The sequence below is a fragment of the Lepidochelys olivacea genome (genome assembly GCF_965140295.1).
Source record: "Lepidochelys olivacea isolate rLepOli2 genome assembly, chromosome: 4".
Taxonomy (NCBI): domain Eukaryota; kingdom Metazoa; phylum Chordata; order Testudines; family Cheloniidae; genus Lepidochelys; species Lepidochelys olivacea.
This window is the reverse complement of record NC_140414.1, coordinates 75,996,507-76,015,171: the sequence shown is the minus strand read 5'-3', so window position 1 is coordinate 76,015,171 and position 18,665 is coordinate 75,996,507. Positions and strand designations below refer to the sequence as shown.

The 18,665-nt window shown below is 41.9% G+C and overlaps 1 protein-coding gene across 7 annotated transcripts; it reads left to right on the top strand.

Annotated features, from left to right (window-relative positions):
* Positions 1-3,973: 3,973 nt before the first annotated feature.
* CBR4 (carbonyl reductase 4) lies at positions 3,974-18,376 on the top strand. Of its 7 annotated transcripts, none has more exons than XM_084626109.1 (6): positions 3,974-4,063; positions 6,253-6,394; positions 7,377-7,497; positions 9,736-9,872; positions 11,299-11,433; positions 18,132-18,376. In XM_084626109.1, the coding sequence occupies exons 2-6, from the start codon at positions 6,253-6,255 to the stop codon at positions 18,308-18,310; spliced, it is 714 nt and encodes a 237-aa protein (XP_084482235.1). In that variant the 5' UTR covers positions 3,974-4,063; the 3' UTR covers positions 18,311-18,376. The 7 variants fall into 7 exon arrangements, with proteins under 7 accessions (XP_084482235.1, XP_084482240.1, XP_084482234.1 ...); XM_084626114.1 differs by having other exon boundaries at positions 3,982-4,114; positions 7,380-7,497; XM_084626108.1 differs by having other exon boundaries at positions 3,982-4,114.
* Positions 18,377-18,665: the final 289 nt, after the last annotated feature.

The window sequence follows — 18,665 nt, the reverse complement described above, 5'->3', positions numbered from 1 at the left end:
TCACTTCTGTAATACAAAAGAGAGTCTGTGCTAAAGACTATTTTGAGACCAAATGTCAACTCTCTAGTTATAAGTTATAGCTGGTTAATGGTGTGTCTGGAACCCCAAATACATCTTTCCCTATCATATATAAAGATTGGCCGATTGAAAATTATTTATGTTAAAATTGATAACTTCACTCTCAACTCTAATCCTGGAGCTCTGAGAAACCGTCTGAAATCCTGATTACTGAGATTTACAGCAGAAGGTCAGAACCTCACATAGCACATTTCCCCTGAGCTGATAACTCTTCTGAATAATTTTTATTAGCCCAAACAATTATGAAAAGTGTCCTGCACATAAACAGATACTAATCTCTAAACTTTAAATTAAGCCACATTTCGGATAGGGTTGCCAAACCTCCAAGATTGTCTTGGAGTCTCCAGGAATTAAAGATTAATCTTTAATTAAAGATTCTCATGCAATGGAAGCTCCAGGAAAAATCCAACTAAAATTGGCAACCTTAATTTGAGACTAAAACATAAAAGAAAACAAAACTATGTAGTAGAGCAAAGGTGGGCAAACTTTTTGGCTTGAGGGCCACATCTGGGTATGGAAATTGTATGGCGGGCCATGAATGCTCATTAAATTGGGGGTTGGGGACTCTGGGGTGGGGCCAGAAATTAGGAGTTCAGGGTGCAGGAGGGGACTCTGGTCTGGGGCAGGGGTGCAGAGGGGGTGTGAGGACTCTGGCTGGGGGTACAGGCTCTGGGGTGGGGCTGGGGATGAGGGGTTGGGAGTGCAGGAGGGTGCTCTGGGCTGGGATCAAGGGGTTGGGAGGGGGATCAGGGCAGGGGGTTGGGGTGTGGGAGGGGGTCAGGAGTGCAGGCTCCAGGTGGCGCTTACCTCAAGCAGCTCCCGGAAGCAGCGGCATGTCCCCCCTCCAGCTCCTCTGTGGAGGTGTAGCCAGGTGACTCAGCATGCTGCCTTGTCCACAGGCGCTGCCTCTGCAGCTCCTGTTGGCCATGGTTCCTGGCCAATGGGAGCTGTGGAGCCCGATAGCTGACCCTATGCGTAGGAGCTGGAGGGAAGGACATGCTGCTGCTGCTTCCGGGAGCCGCACGGAGCCACAGCACATGTGGAGTGGGACAAGCCCCCAGCTGGAGTGCCGGAGCAGGGCAAGCCCCAGCCCCACTCCCTGGCAGGAGCTCGAGGGCCAGATTAAAACATCTGAATGTCTGGATGTGGCCCTTGGGCTGTAGTTTGCCCACCCCTGAAGTAGAGCTAAACAAATAAAGTCTTACAATGGTAACATAGTCACAAAACCATCAAATCCAGGCACACTTGCATTCTCCCCCATCATAGGGGAGACTCTGGTTTAATTCCTTGTCTATTATGTACACAAATTTCAATGTATCACTGCCAAATTAATCAGGTCTGGTCTACACTTATAAATTAGCTTGACCTAGCTATGTCACTCAGGGCTGTGAAAAATTTCATGCCCTGAGCATCATAAGAACATAAGAATAACCCTACTGGGTCAGACCAAAGGTCCATCTAGCCCAGTATCCTGGCTTCTGACAAGGGCTAGTGCCAGGTGCCCCAGACGGAATGAACAGAACAGGTAATCATCAAGCGATCCATCCCTGTTGCTCATTCCCAGCTTCTGGCAAACAGAGGCTAGGTACACCATGTCTACCCATCTTGGCTAATAGTCAATGATGGACCTATCCTCCATGAATTTATCTAGTCTTTTTTAAACCCTGTTATGGTCTTGGCCTTCACAACATCCTCTGGCAAGGAGTTCCCAGGTTGACTTCACATTGTGTGAAGAAATGCTTCCTTTTGTTTTAAACCTGCAGCCTATTAATTTCTTTTGGTGACCCCTAGTTCTTGTTTACTACTTCTCATAATACACTTCCTTATCTACTTTCTCTACACCAGTCATGATTTTATAGACCTCAATCATATCTCCTCTTAGCCATCTCTTTTCCAAGCTCTTTTCCAGTCTTATTAATCTCTCCTCATATGGAAGCCATTCCTTACCCCTAATCATTTTTGGTTCCCTTTTCTGAACCTTTTCCAATTCCAGTATCTCTTTTTTGAGATGGGGAGACCACATCTGCACACATCATAGTTAGGTTGACCTAACCCTCGGTGTATATGTGGCTAGGCTGCCGGAAGAATTCTTCCGTTGATCTATCACCTCTTGGAGAGGATTAACTACGTTGATTGGGGTTGCGGGCGGAGATCTCTTCTGTTGATGCAGGAATCGTCTGTACTACAGTGGCACAGCTGCAGCACCATAGCTGTGCCTGTGTAGCAGCTGCAGTGTAGACATTCTCTCTGTAGAGGAAAGGAGACCTGGAATCACTCAAAAGATCCTCCAACTGACTACTGAATGGCTGATGAGCTGTGTTGTCCCACTCAGTATTATATCATGTATGATAAAGGGCTGGTCTTCTACACTTATTGGCATAACATGTCAGAAGTATATGGGGTGTGTGTTTTTTTTTAATATATATAATTATGCTAGTAAAAGCCCTCATCTAGATGCAGCTATACTGGTATAAATACCTTATCCTTGTGTACACTGAGGTGGACAGAATACCATTTTAATTACGCCAGCATAGTTACAGTGTAAGTGTAGACACAAGCTGATAGATCCATGGAGAAAGGGGAAATATACTATGAAGAAGAAAAAGGAGAAAAGGGGAAAAAAAGATTCTTAGGTATACAATAGGGGTATGCTAAAAAGAAAATAGAGTGCAGCCATTTTCAATGTAAAGGTGATGTGATGTAAGATAAGTTCTCAGTATACTTACACTCCAAATCATTTCTGACAACAGATTCTTCGGGACAGGAGCAGGGTTAGGTTAAAAAGTGCAGTGTTAAAATAGTTGATAGGTTCATTGTAAATTACTGCTTCAATGTGTAAAACTGAGATTTCAGTTCAAAGTCCTAAAACCTATGAACTAAGATAGAAAGCAAGATTGTCTGGTTGTGGAGGATGAGAGAAAGGTATATGCTGCATGGCACCTAAGTAATAGCTGCATGTCTGGGGACAGGGCATGCAGGGGTGACAGGAAGGTGTGCCTGTAGCATTGTCAAAGGAAAGCATTCAAAAATTATTAATTTTAAAAAATTGATTCATTTATTGCGTGTGTGTTTTTAGCAACTGTGAAGACTAGAATTTACTCAATGTTGGTAACTGTTGTGATTTCACCATTTCATGATATGTGGTGTTTTTTCTTAGAGGCTTGGCTCCTGGAAGCAATGGACTAGGGGAGAAACTCAGCTTTTGTTTAAAAATGAATTTCTGGTCCTCACAGTTGTAGAGAAAAGCCTGAGAACATGACATGAGTGCACCCAAAAGGCTCAGTAACCAGAAGACAAATAAAAATCACCTAAAATGTAGTAGTAACAAAAATTGTTTTTAAAAATCACTCATGCCTTTGAGGGGCCTGACTGATACATTGCTTGAGGTTAGCATTACTACTTTTTGTTTAAAATGAGAGAGAGTCTCACGCAATAATCGTAGAAATGTAGGGCTTGAGGGGCCATTGAGAGCCCAGAATAACTGCTGTTTTCACAGCTGCATCACAGTATTGACTCGTATTCAAGGTGTAACCCCCTAGAACCACCTGCTGTGACTCCAGGAACCGGGGCTTTATCGCCACCTGATAAAACTGACCAAGCCTGGATTGTGGGATGGCAGTGGCTGGGGCAAGGGGCATGTTGTCTGGTGGGGAAGAGCGGCTGAGGTGAGGCAGCATCTACGTCGAAACCTTTGGGGGGTGGTTAATTGATGGACGATTATTCCTAGTCCCACCCAAGGATTCTGTGAGCCCCGCGCAGCAGCAGCCGGAGCTTCACCTGGGCACCCCTTACTACAAGTCCCAACATGCACTGCTCCCTAATAATACCGGCAGCTACAGGCGCTCTATCTGCGGCCCGAGCAGTCCGGCCGCATTGCATGCCGGGAATAGTAGTCTCTAGCAGGAGAGGCGTTCCAGTGCCCACCCGTGGACCATAAGGAAGGAAGGGGTGCGCGCGCGTTTTTCCAAGTAACAGCGCGAGCGAGGTAGGGGGAGGAACGCAGACGGGTGCCACAGAGCTCGGCGTGGTCTCCATGGTAACCGGCTACTGCTGAATCCCGAATGCCGCTGCGCCACTGTGACAAGCGCCTGAAATAGCGCGAAGCCGAGGGCGCCTGCCTCGGAACTGGGGGAGCGCGAGGCTCCAACGCTGCTTGCTCCGCCCCAGGGAGCCGGTTGCCGCTACTCCAGGCGGGATCGCCAACTGCTGCTGCTCCCCCTAGGGGAGGCTGGCGGCAGGCGCAGGCAGAGCTGGAGCTGGGGGACAGCGGGAGCGGGGGCTCGGCCCCGCACGGAGGGGCTGGGTGGGTGAACGCCCGGGGGCGCTGCCTGCCAGATCGGCCGCTCTCTGCTGGGTGGGTCCGCGCCGCTCGCGTGAAGCTCCCGTGGGTGGCGGGAGGCTGCGCTAGTTTCCTGGAGCCGAGGCTGAAAGCGGCTCCTGGGAGCTGTGCGAGCTCCTCTGGGTGTTCGCCGTTCCGGGCCGGGCCCCCGCCGTGCTCTCCCCACGCCGCCCCTGCAGGGCGGCTCTGCGCATGGAGGCCTGCAAGCCTGGGGGCCCCCTTGCAGGAAGAGTTAACAGTCCAGTTCATTCCCAGAGGTGTGAAACTCAGAAGAGCAAGTCACACCGCGTGGGCGTGGGAGAACAGTGGTGTGGAAACATCCCTGGAAGGAGAAAAGGCGCGGTTGGGACTTTGTTGTGTCCTGGGAGTGAAATGGTGTATAGCAGCTGCTGCATCTAGCGTCCCTGTCTGAGCAGATATTAGAGCTGTTCAAACTTTGACCAGAAGCCAAAATGGCCCCAGCAGCCCCAGTGGTAGAAAAGGTGCAAGACCCCGCCCCTTCACTAGACTCAGTACCAATACAGGGATAGATTTTTCTCCCTAGGACCCAGTCCATCAGGCCTTTTTCATGTGAGTAGTTCCATAATAGCCAGAGTTGGTAAAGCATTTTGAAATCCTTTGATAAAAGGTACTGTGGTATAAAACAAATGTCTGGAAAGATGAGGGTTCTGAAGTGTCTCAAAGGTGAGAATGCTGACCTTGTCCTTGTGGTAAAAGACACAGTGCAGCGATTCAATAAGGGGGAATGACCCTATAAAATCTTATTGATACACTTCTGGGCTACACTCTGTTGAAACTGCCAGTTGTGATGGTCCTTTGTGGACCGATGATTTATTCTCACTTTTATTTTTCTTAAAGGGCATTATCAGATATTTAGAAATCTCCCAACAGATTGTATAAAACTGCTAAAAGGAGTCTGTGTAGTTCCAGAATATTTTCATGTTAAAAACCTATGTTCATAATTTCCCCTGACATAACATGGCAGTTAACTGAAAAGATACCTTTTGGCATTCTTTCCATAACCAGCAGAAAAGAAACGAGGCCTCTTTTCTACCCCCACCTCTCCCACAGGAAGCAACATTATAATGGCAAAGTGACAAATTCTACAGCCTTTATTCTGTGTTTACTAAGGTGCAAGGTTTTGGCCTGAAGTTAGGTACATACCTGCTCAAGCATCATTTCAACTCATTAAACAAGCTTTTTATTATTTAAAAGCAGAAGCAATGAACAAAATACTGTTTGGTTAGTGGCAATGTAAACACAGTATGTGTTACTAATAAAAATAGTGTATGTTATGGTTCATAGAGATACTTGGGATGAGTTTTGTAGCCATGGTCAAAAGACTGAGTGGCTTTAATATCAGAAGTGCTAATACAATAATCACATTTCGTTCTTGAGTTGGCTTTGAAAAGACTGAATTTTATAAGTATTGACTTGAGCAGGTATATAATGATCTTTACAATTATGTTACTTGGAAACTTTGTGACGCTCTTAAAATAATAGTTAAATTGTGGTTAGTGATTATCTGACTGCAAAATTGAAGATTATCTGTAATTCAAAAATTTTAGTACACTTGTTTCTCACCTGAAGATATTCCACCTTAACACATAGCTAATAATGTTTAGTTCAGCTGTTTTTGTTAAACTTTAAATATAAACAATAAACTATGAATACAGTAAGACTGAAACAATCTGATACAACAGAGTGCTGTATTCTCATTGACTTCAGTGGGAATGAAAGATAATTGGCACCATAGAGGATCAGGTCCTAAAATATTTGGTGCCAATCACTGTTGATTGTAGACTTATTTGCTGTTTGTGAATTATTCTTTGGAGATGCCCAAAGTTTGTGCCATTTTTGGAGGATCCCGAGGAATTGGAAAAGCTGTTGCACAACTGCTGGCATGGAAAGGATACCACTTGGCTGTTATTGCTAGAAATCTGGAAGTAGCTCAAACTACTGTGAATCACCTTGGGGGTATGTATATTGCTTTGTTACTGTTTATTCATGACTGTCCACTGTTTAAGTAACTGGTAAGAGTAATACAGTAATATATCTAAACTGAGCATTTTCCCAAATGCAGGTGAAAGTAAAAGGCAGAGCATCTATTTGAGAATTAAGCCAAATATAGCAAAGCAGATGGAGGATTTACTATCTGACATAGTGTGAATAATGGCCTGGGCCAGTTCTCATGATTGTCAATAGAAAAGTTCTCATTAACTTCACTGGGAGCAAGATGGTCTATTTTGTTTTTAAATTTGTGTAGTTTCAAAATGAATGTCCAGTGAATTTTGTGTATTAATTATAAAGTGCATTTAAACTATTTTTGAGTATAGTTGTGTGCACTGCTGTTTTGAAATTTAAGCCATGAAATCTCGGGCCTGACACTGGCAGGGTTTGTGGTAACTGAAAAAATGGTATTTGCAGATAGGAAAAGTGTGGAAGTGCCAAACAGCATTTAAGAACCATCCATTCTTCTGGAATTTTACAGTTATAATATTTTATAACTATAATATTCTGCATTTAAGAGCAGTTCATACAGCACTTTACTTTTTTTCCCGAATATATAATCTTCATAACACTCCTACCAGGAAGGTAAGTAAGTAATTGTTACAGACACCCTTTTACAGATGGGGTAACCTGAGATTAAGGCAGTTGTCCACGGTCATGTGAGTTGGTGACAGAAATGGCATTAAAACTTGGCAGTTCTTGGCTTCCAGCCAACCGAGACCTCAAACTGCTCTAGACCACATTGATTCGAAACTTGAAAAGGGCCAAAAAATACAAAACCCAAGGAAGTGTCGTAACTAATCAGCAGACTTCCTGAAACTTGTCCTCATTTAACTCTCCTTTGAGGTGGAGCAGATTTCTTAAATTAGAACTAGTTCAACATCTGTTTTTACTATTATTTTGCTGTTTATATTTACTGTTAGCCTAATGCAACTTCATTTCAATACAGCAGGTCATATGGCACTTAGCTGTGATGTAGCCATGGAACAAGATGTCCAAAATACATTTGAGGAGGTGGAGAAGAATTTAGGTCATGTTAATTACTTGGTTAATGCTGCTGGAGTCAACAGGTTAGTTTTATGTTGTAAGTAAGAGTAGGCCATGCATTCTTGTTGAAAGGTACTAAATATACTAACGCCTGTCTACACTGGGGGGGGGCGGGGGTTGACCGAAGATATGCAACTTCAGCTACGAGAATAGCGTCACTGAAGTCGACATATCTTAGGTCGACTTGCCACGCGTGCTCACGGCACAGGGTTGACTGCCGCCGCTCCCCCATCGACTCCGCTTCCGTCTCTCGCCATGGTGGAGCACAGGAGTCAACGGCAGAGCGATTGGGGATTGATCGATCACTACCCACCAATCCAGCGTGTAGTGTAGATGTACCCTAAGAGAGTAACTGCAAAATTAAACACATCAGTAATGGCTCTAAAAATTAATTGAAATGTATCTGAAGACTGTGTATTGTGGTCAGTGTTGTTGTAGCCAGAACAACAGATGCAAAACTTGTAGACATAATTACTGCTATGATGATCAACATCCTCCGCAACACATTTTTCAAGATCCATGGGTCTTGTACATGCACTAAATATCCCAGTAACAACTGTGAGTGTGAAATAAGACAATCACTATGCTCTTAAATGAAAAAATGGTATTTGCAGATGTCACAGAAAAATGAAACGACAAAAATGCCTTATCACCTCTGGGTGAAAAATTTTCACCAGACGATTACTCTAGGTATGACCACTCAGTTCTCATTCTCCAAGGAAACCTGCACAACACTTTCAAAAGATGAGCCTGGGAGCATAAATTCATAACTTTGCTAGACACCAAAAAACATAGACTGAATAAAGACACTGGATCTATGGCTTATTACAAGAATCTGTAACCCTTCCCTCCCCCGCATGACTTGAGAGGTACCAGCAGTGCAAGTAGGCCGGTATGCTGTACCAGCAAGCCATTTATAGCCGGTATGGCGTACCGGAAAGACACCGCAGCAGCCTTGCCAGAGGAGAGGGCTGGGGGTTCTGCTCATATCCCCGCTGGGAGGGGCAGTGGGGAAAGGAGCAGAATGCTGGCAGTTCCTCCAGTGGCTGTACTGCTCCTAGGCTCGCCCACCCAGCCCTGTCTGTGGCAGGGCTGCTGCTGTAGTACAAGGAAGGATGGAGATGCAGCTCGGGTGCTGGGAGTTCTGCTGTTTTCTCCACTGCTGCCCCTGCTGGGAGGGGCAGCGGGGAACGGAGCAGAACTCTGGCAGCTCCCTGGCCGCTGTACCACCGGCGCCCCCAGCCCTGTCTCTGGCACAGCAGGAGGAGTACAGAGCACACCTTTCCCCCCTCCTGCCCCAGGTAATATGGGATGGATGTAGGGAGGGGACGGGGAGAGCGTGGGTGCCCTGGGCTGGGGGTGGGGCAGTGAGGAGTCACACGGAGGGTCGCATGGGGTGGTCATGTGCCCCCCTTAGATGGTGTCCCCCCGTACTGGTAAGACATGGATTTTACGTGCACCACTTGGAGGTGCTTAGGGGCTATTTCTCCTTGAATAGTCCCTTGAAAAATGTGGTGTTTAGCATAAGTAGTTAATATGTTCCACCTTGTGTTTTGGCTGTGACACTAAGGATATGTCTACACTGCAATTAAATACCTGCAGGTGTCCTGTGGGTTTGTTTGTTTTTTTGTTTTGTTTTAAATACACATTAGGGCTTGGTCTGGAGCCTGAGCTTTAGGACCCTCCATAGGGTCCCAGCGCTTGGGCTCCAGCTATACCACGATTTTATGGCCTTGCGAGCCTGAGTCAGCTGACATGGGCCAGCTGTGGGTGTCTAATTGCAGTGAGGACATACCCTTCAAGTCCATTTTCCAGACCTGAAGAATAGCTCTGTGTAAGTTCGAAAGCTTGTCTTTCTCTTCAACAGGAGTTAGTCCAATAAAAGATATTACTTCACTCTCCTTGTCTTTCTGTTGTACTCACAGATATAAACTCCAGTACAAATATATATAAATATATTACAAGCGGTCAAATGTATTCGCTCAGAGGACTGTCAAACACTGTCATCCATTAGAAATTAGTGTTTGACAGTCGTCTGAGTGAATACATTTGGCCGCTTGTAATATACTATCAGCAAAATGGCTGATGCGGGCCTTATGTCTTATTACTGTGCATAATTTTTCAGTGTTATCAAGAACAGCGCTAGTGCATGTAGGGTCAAATTCTTCCCTGGTGGAACTTTATTCTGGGCAATGAAATTTGACCAGGGATGACTTAAACCAGTTTTTCAGGGTTTTTGTTTTTTTGGGCTTTTTTGACAGGGATGGCTTGTTGCTGAGAACCACATCTGAAGATATGGTATCCCAAATTAACACTAACCTTCTGGGGACAATGTTGACATGCAAAGCTGCTGTAAGGCGTATGCTTCAACAGCAAGGAGGTGCTATTGTTAACATAGGTGAGTCTCCACCTTAGGCAAGTTGAAGGTGGTTAATTGTATTTAAATGACTTTCTTAGACACAGTCTTAGAAATTTCATGTTAAAAGGTTTACCTCTAAAAACATATAGTAAGAATCCAAAACTGAAACAATTGTAGGAAATACATAATATCCTGGAATTAATATTTTACCATTGGGTCCAGTTACTTGTAGAGGGACATAATCAAATAATAAAAAAATTCTCCACATTTCATTTTGAATATATTCTGCCTATTATTGTTATGCTCCAAGCCTGGAATGAGCTTCAAATGAATAGACCTCTGTGCCCATTTGAAGCTAACTGCAAGATGAAAACCAAAGATTCCTACAACTGAAAAATAAGATATTTCCCCCCTCTATTTTCCCCAGTATATTTACCTGTCACTATTCATAGCGTTTGGTGTAAAGTTAGTTTGGTTGTTTCCTCTGGAGAGTCTGATAGATTTCTCTGTTTGTGAAAGACAGTAATATGTTAAAGAATTAGGAAAATGTGGTGAGTTGTTCCGTTTTTTTTTTTTTTATAACCATAACAACTGGGAAGAGGATTCAAAGTCAAGTGTGATATTTAATGTTAGTTTTAATTTTAAAAAAAGACAAGATTACAGATTTACAGTGCCCCTTTAAAGCAATCCAGAAGTAACACACAGTATGAAAGGCTGAAGGAGTATTATGTTTTTTCATTTACGATGAATTTTGTGTGTGTGGTTAGTGGTTTTTTTTTTTTTTTTTTATTCCTAGTTCTGCAGACCCTTACACATTCAAGTAACTTTATGCACGTGTGTTTTCTCATTAAACTCACTGAGTCACTATTTTCTTAGCCTTTCTTTTGTGAACACATTGTTCCTTTTTAAACTTTTTCAGCAACCTCTGAATGTAAGCGCAGCTCATGTCAGTGGTAAATAAAGTCCTTCTAAAAACCTTTAGTCTGCATTTCATCATGCTTTTATAATCTTCCTGTAACTTCTGCCAATTATTGCAAGTGTTTCTCTATTTTGATTTTAATTAACAATAAGGCATGGCTTTTTTTTCTCTCTAGGAGGGTATTATTCAGGGAGCTTTGCCACACACTTACTATAATTTTCTCTTGCATATTTGTACGAACTGTACATAGATAGCTGAGAGGTTTGCTGTCAGTGATAAGTTAATATGCAGGAAGCAATCTTATTTTCATTACTTTATTTGTAATCTTAACTGTCTCTCCAATAGTTAGAACTCAAATTTTCCCTTGAATACATGCCTAACTTGCAAATGGAGACTCTACATGCGTATCAAGCTCTAATAAAATTGCTGTTATTTAAAAGGATGGTGATTAAAAGTTCTGACTTCAGTAAAGCCATAACATTGCTATTGTAAAAGATTAAATTTAGCCTGTCATTTGGCCTCAGTTTGCTCTTTTGTTTGTTTTAGGAAGTATTGTTGGACTCAAGGGCAATTCTGGTCAGAGTGTGTACAGTGCCAGCAAAGCAGGGTTAGTTGGATTTTCACGCTCTCTTGCTAAAGAAGTAGCAAGAAAGAAAATTCGAGTCAACATGGTTGCTCCAGGTTAGTTCATGATTAAGATACTAAATCTCTGTACATTTTTTGTGATTACTTCAGTTATAGATCAGCAAGGTTGGAACAAAGAAGCGCTTACTATTTGCTTATTGTACTCTGAAAGTAAGAAACTATCTATAAAAATACTCTGATAGAAAAACACTGCTAAGTAGCAGGTTTTAGGCTAGTTTCCAATCAGAATGGTAATCTTTTATTTAAAATTTTTTTTTAGACAAAATTTTTTGTCTATTTTCTTACTCAGCCCATTTTTACATATGAATGTGCTTAAGGGAATAAATGTGTGCTCCTTCTGGAGTATCTATTTTAATTTTGTTTGCTTATCCTTTACTTCTGTGAACTAACCCAGTGTAGAAAAGGAAATTTAAGAAATGCTGCGTGAGGAGGAATTTCTCTTTTGTAGGAGATTCCTTTCTATATCTGCATTGTCTTTAATGTTTCAGACTCTTAGTACACAAAAGAAAATGGATAAGAGAGGGTATATTGTACTATTTCCTAATGGGACTGATCTTTCAATTTCTTAAAGGGACATATAGTTATATGGGGCAGAAAGGGGTAATTTTAAATTGTTGGATGCCAAGTAATTGTATTATTATAAATTACTAAAAATGTTTAGAGAAACTAGAAATAGTAAGCCAATTCTTACTAATTGTTTCTCTTATTGCCAATTCCAAGATGGGATTCTTTACATACCTTTGGGTACACCATAACTGAGATCAAGCAAAATAATCAAGTTATAGACCATGGCTATTTTGTTAAAGAAAGGAATAGAAAACCTTAAACAAAGCAAGACAAGTGACAGAACCCAACTAATAAACCTGTTATAGAACAGACTGTAATAGAAGCATGCCTCTCTCTGGAGAGCTTTTAGCAGAGATTACGTCTCTGAGAGTGGACTTGCCTTTGGTGTGGCACTTTTTTCTCTTTGTAAATTGAAACGAAGGCCATATTTCCCAGAATTAGTATGAAACCAGACTTAGTCTATCCTTAGAGAACAAAGAATGTTTGTATTCTTTGCAAAATAATTTCAAAAACAGGTAGATCCTGTTTGGTATATATCATTGATAACCACAACATGCTATAATTGGGCAGAGTAAGCAATTTTTACTAAATTCCATGAAATCCAAGAAAATATTTAAATCACTTACTTAGAAGAAGCCATTTAAGGGGCTGTCTTGAGACTGGCCAGTTAAGAATCTTATATCCAATTAAATTCCACTGTTTCTGTATTTACTGATGTTTAGCCCTGTCAAGTTTCCTCCCCCACTCTGAACTCTAGGGTACAGATGTGGGGACCTGCATGAAAACCTCCTAAGCTTACTTTTACCAGCTTAGGTTAAAACTTCTCCAAGGTACAAATTAATTTTATCTTTTGTCCTTGGAATAACCACTGCCACCACCAAACTCTAACTGGGTTTACTGGGAAACGTAGTTTGGACACGTCTTTCCCCCCAAAATCCTCCCAACCCTTGCACCCCACTTCCTGGGAAAGGTTGGGTAAAAATCCTCACCAATTTGCATAGGTGACCACAGACCCAAACCCTTGGATCTGAGAACAATGAAAAAGCATTCAGTTTTCTTACAAGAAGACTTTTAATAGAAATAGAAGTAAAGGAATTGCCCCTGTAAAATCAGGATGATAGGTACCTTACAGGGTAATTAGATTCAAAACACAGAGAATCCCTCTAGGCAAAACCTTAAGTTACAAAAAAGACACACAGACAGAAATAGTCATTCTATTCAGCACAATTCTTTTCTCAGCCATTTAAAGAAATCATAATCTAACGCATACCTAGCTAGATTACTTACTAAAAGTTCTAAGACTCCATTCCTGGTCTATCCCCGGCAAAGCAGCATACCAACAGACACAGACCCTTTGTTTCTCTCCCTCCTCCCAGCTATTGAAAGTATCTTGTCTCCTCATTGGTCATTTTGGTCAGGTGCCAGCGAGGTTACCTTTAGCTTCTTAACCCTTTACAGGTGAGAGGATTTTTCCTCTGGCCAGGAGGGATTTTAAAGGGGTTTACCCTTCCCTTTACATTTATGACAAGCCCCATTTCTTCTCCAAGAATATACAGTTTAACCTTTTGGTGAATAACAAGAGAAACTATTAATATTTTAAGTTATTGCATTTCACTATTCCAATAAAATAATTAGTTTTAAATCTAATCCTTTAGCAGTGTCTTAGTTTATCTCACCATTGTTAAAATCTTGAGGAGGTTTTCTTAGGTTGGTTTCTTTTTGAGTCTTCTGTGTTTTATCATTGCTGTGGCACCTTGCTTGTAGATGTGGACTGGGTGAATTGTGTAGTGCTTGCTGTTTTTAAGCAGGCTAGAGAGGATGTGTGTGAGGGGTTCTCATTTCAGAGGGTTGGTTTTTTTTATACTTTTCCTGTTTTCATGAAATTATAGGACAGTAAGCCTCTTTCAGACATGTTTAGATTCAAAGTTTGTTGCTGTCTCTCTTTCATTGGCACCTTGCTTGCAGGGTTAGATTAGGTGACACCTTTTATCTCCTGAATATGCAGTCTGCTTAATGAATATGCAACATTTCTCTAAGTGCCTTTGTTCTTCACATCAGCCACATTATCAGAGGCTTGTTCACCTGCACATCTACCAATGTGATATATGCCATCGTGTGCCAGCAATGCCCCTCTGCCATGTACATTGGCCAAACCGGACAGTCTCTATGTAAAAGAATATATGGACACAAATCAGGCGTCAAGAATTGTAACATTCAAAAACCAGTCGGAGAACACTTCAATCTCCCTGGTCACTCAATTACAAACCTAAAAGTGGCAATACTACAACAAAAAACTTCAAAAACAGACTCCAACGAGAAACGGTGAATTGGAATTAATTTGCAAACTGGACACCATTAAATTAGGCTTGAATAGAGACTGGGAGTGGATGGGTCATTACACAAAGTAAAACTATTTCCCCATGCTTATTTTCCCACACACACCCCCTTCACTGTTACTCACACCTTCTTGTCAACTGTTGGAAATGGGCCATCCTGATTATCACTACAAAAGGTTTTTTTTCCTCCTGCTGATAATATCTCACCTTAACTGATCATTCTCGTTATAGTGGGTATGGCAACACCCATTTTTTCAGTGTGTGTGTGTATCTTCCTACTGTATTTTCCACTGCATGCATCCGATGAAATGGGTTTTAGCCCACGAAAGCTTATGCTCAAATAAATTCGTTCGTCTCTAAGGTGTCACAAGTCATTCTTTTTTTGCTGATACAGACTAACACGGCTACCACTCTGAAACCTTTGTTGTTCTTGAATGGCAAAAGCCTCAGATAAATTTAAAAGTTAAAATTAACATTTTTTTTCTTTTTAGTCGGTTCATTTTCTGAAATTTCCAATTTTATTAGTTTGACGGGAAATGAAGTGGTTTTCAAAAAGCCCAAACATTCCTGTCAAGGTGGATTTGATTTAAATCATGATTTAAATTACTAGTCAGGAAGACTCGATTTAATCATGGATTTCTACATAAAAGTGCATTTTTTTGTTATAACCTTAATACATATTCTTCACAACTCCGAGAGAGATGTAGGTTTCATTTTCACACTATACATTTTTAAAGTGATTTATTTTGAAAACTTTTCAGGTTAGTTTTACAGCTATATCAGAAAATGATGATTGTTTGGTTATTTCATTAACCAAAGGTAATTGAAGCAGCAATTTATGAAGTCATTGGGAGGTGAACGATCTCCAATTCAACAGGTTAATCATTAATATTTGAAGAATTTTCTTGCCATGCTGTATTAAGAGGAGAACATCACCAGACAGACATTTAAATTTTTTATTTAACTAAAACAACAACTTTGTGTATTCTGGATTTTTTTCTTCAACAGCAAACATATAATATTTTAATAAAACAAGCATGAATTTTTGAATTTAGTTAAACATTCAAGTTTTTTAAAATCGGGTTTGTTGTTGTTAAAATAGTTTTTAACTAAAGTAGTTAAATGAAATATTTAAAAATAAATAAATAAATCAACGATGTCAGCCAGGTCAACATGAGAAACTTAAAATTTTGGCTTCTGCAGCCTACTTAATTATTTTGACTTTCATTTTCCCGTTCATAATCTGGAAAAGAAAAACAATCTTTCCTGCTTTTTCAGGTCCCAAATGGTTTCTCTATTTGGAATGAATTAGTCCAAAGGAAGAAAATATTCTTTCTACACCGGCAGAAGAAGCTACTGCTTTGAAATGAGAGATTATCATTTCAGCTGTCTCTGAATCCAAGTGTTTAAGTGATTTCCACCAGTTCACTGGTGTGACTTTCTTTAAAACATCATCAGCAAACATATATTTCTTGAATCGTTTACCCTTAGCTCTGAAGTTTATTATAGTTGGCATTATGGAGGGATGATTGCTGGATGTCCATGTCATAGCCAACTCCTCTTCCTCAGCAGTTAAGATTTGACTCTGGTACCGAGTATTGAGAATATTTGCAAGAAAATGAGCTGGAGATGGTGTTTGTCCCATTTGTTTTTTTTAATGCTTGTAGTTTAATTCTGTCATTGCAAATTTGTCTTTTTAAGATGTCCCTCAGTTCCTTCCAAATTTCAATAGCGTCAGCAGTAAAACAGCTATTTCCCTGCATTTTGTTCAAGGCTATAGAAATAGGCTTCAGGGTACTCAGCATGTGTTCAACATTTCTCTTAAGCCCAACGTTGAGAACTCTGTCTGTGACAATACGATCTATTTTTTCACGATTTTGTTCACAAACTGTCATCAGGTTAGGCCAGTTCTTGATATAGTGCTCAAAACAGTCCACTACTGAGTTCCATCGCATGTCTTGTGGGAGAGTTAGCTTGGTTCCTCCCACTTCTTTCAGAGCAGCTGCTGCAAAGTGGTTGTTACGGAAGTGTTTTGGAATTTCAACAACGTTAGCCTTTATTTCTGGAACACTGAAGTTTTTGGCTAGGAGATGCATCAAATGAGCACTGCAATCGTATGTTAGCTTGAGACTCTCTTCTAAATAATTTCTTCTCATCTTGGATACATTTGCGGCATTGTCTGTGAATAAGCTGCATACTAGATATTTTGAATTTTTTTCCCACAGTTTGTTATAGCTTTTACTGCTGCTACTTGTAAGTATTCTGCTGTGTGTGCATTTCCTGATGTATCAATTGTTTCTGTAAGGAAGACAGTCCCTTCTTCTGTTGTCACATAAGCACATACAAGAGGATTATTGTGGACATTGCTCCACCCATCAAAACTCAGGTTAACAATTTCACCCTCTAGACCTTATGCACACTGCTCAATTTCTTTTTCATACGCTTTTTCCAGCAATTTGCCTGCAACATCTGCTCTGTGGTGGAGGTGCAGAATTCATGCCCCTGCAAATTTCTTTGCTTCCCCACAGAAAAATGACTTTCTGACAGGGAAGCATAGGGAAGCTGCAAGAGCAGTCACTCATCACTCCCTAGCAGTGCAGGTACATCGGAGCAGCCAGCAGAGAGGTAAATCACGGTGGGGCTGGAATTAGCTGCTAGTCCATCTTGGCTGGAGGCAGGAGAGGACGGGACTTATTCCCCTGCAAGGAGTGGCAGGGGCTGTGTCAGACCTACCCCCAGAAACCTCCTCTGCTTCCTGCCCCCATAGCTCCTCCGCTGATGCGGGAGGGGTCACTGAATGGGGAGCTGCTCCCCCATCCACCCAACCCCTGTGCATTCAGATCTCCCATATCCAGACACCCCCGCCAAGCTTTACTCCGTACACCTAGAACCTCCCTAGCCCTCCATATCTGAACTCCACTGCAATGAACCTCAACCCCCTGCACCCAGACCCCTTGCCTCTGGACCCTCACTCCTACATCCAGACCACGCTTCCTCCCTCCCCCCCCCGAGCTGCCTGTACTCAAACCCCCACACTGATGTGCCTCACCTCCCTGCACCAACCTGAGTCCCCACATCCAGACCTTGATGCCACTGAACCCCAACTAGCTGCACCCAGACCCCTCCGCTGTGACCCAACCGCCTTCTCCTGGAAGCCCCCCAAGGAGCCTCTGTGAATCCAGATCCCCCAACATCTAGATTCCCCCACTGAGATTGTCCCACACAGAACCCTCTCACCCCACACCTGGATCCCCCCACACTGAGCCCATTCGCACTTGGGTCCTGCCTGGTTGAGGCTGCCTGCCCCACATTTGGTGCACCTGATGCAAAGGGGCAGAGCTCCAGGGATTTTCTGGGGCAGGTCCAGGCCTTGTGTTAGAGTCGGGTGCGGCCTCACCGCAGAGTCCGTGTCCCAAGGGTGGGTGGTGATGGGAGGGCTGTGGGGTGATCTGTCACCTTCATGCAGCCAGTGGCATGTGCTCCCCACAGCCATGCTGGAGCCTCTGCATTTATTTATTGACAAATAAAACTTGCAAAACTTTAAAATATTGTGTGCAGAATTTTTTATTTTTTGGTGCAGAATGCCCTCAGGAGTAATAGAGAGTGTGTGTGTGCGTGTGCACACAAAATGTATTTGCACTGAGATTGGATTGACTCTCAGTGAAATAACTATGCTATGTTTTTTCATTAACTTACTTTACATTGGATAAGGATAGGACTCAAGGATCTTATAGAGCCACTATATCATACCAGGATTTCTTACAGACTTCTACAGCTACTCTCATCAAATTCTGCTTACATTTTATGTCACAAACATTTTTTCTCTCTTAGGCTTTGTTCACACAGAGATGACTGCACATTTGAAGGAAGATCAGTTGAAGAAAACTATTCCTCTTGGAAGATTTGGAGAGCCTGATGAAGTTGCACAAGCTGTTGTCTTTCTTCTGGAGTCTCCCTATATTACAGGGCATATTCTAGTTGTAGATGGAGGCTTGCAGCTTCTAATTTAAATGCTACAACAGTACTTATAAAATGACTTGAATGGAGGAAAAAATAAACTTGGCTGATGAAGATTCTGAGGTGTGTAATCAAGATGATGCTTTCATGAGTGAACACTTTTTAATCAAAACAGTAAAATAATAATGTATAAGTTAAATAGTAAACTCTAGAACGTAAGGTTGTAATGTAATATGTACATTGGTCAGTTAACTAAAGCCTGCATATAGGATGCCAAATGAGGAAATGCATGGTGGATGCATCATAGAACTTTTTTTCATAACTTCTCTGAAGAGGTGGGGAAATGGTAATGATACTGAATCACACATTAAAATTAAATAAGTTTTTTCTGAAATGCCATTCACATTT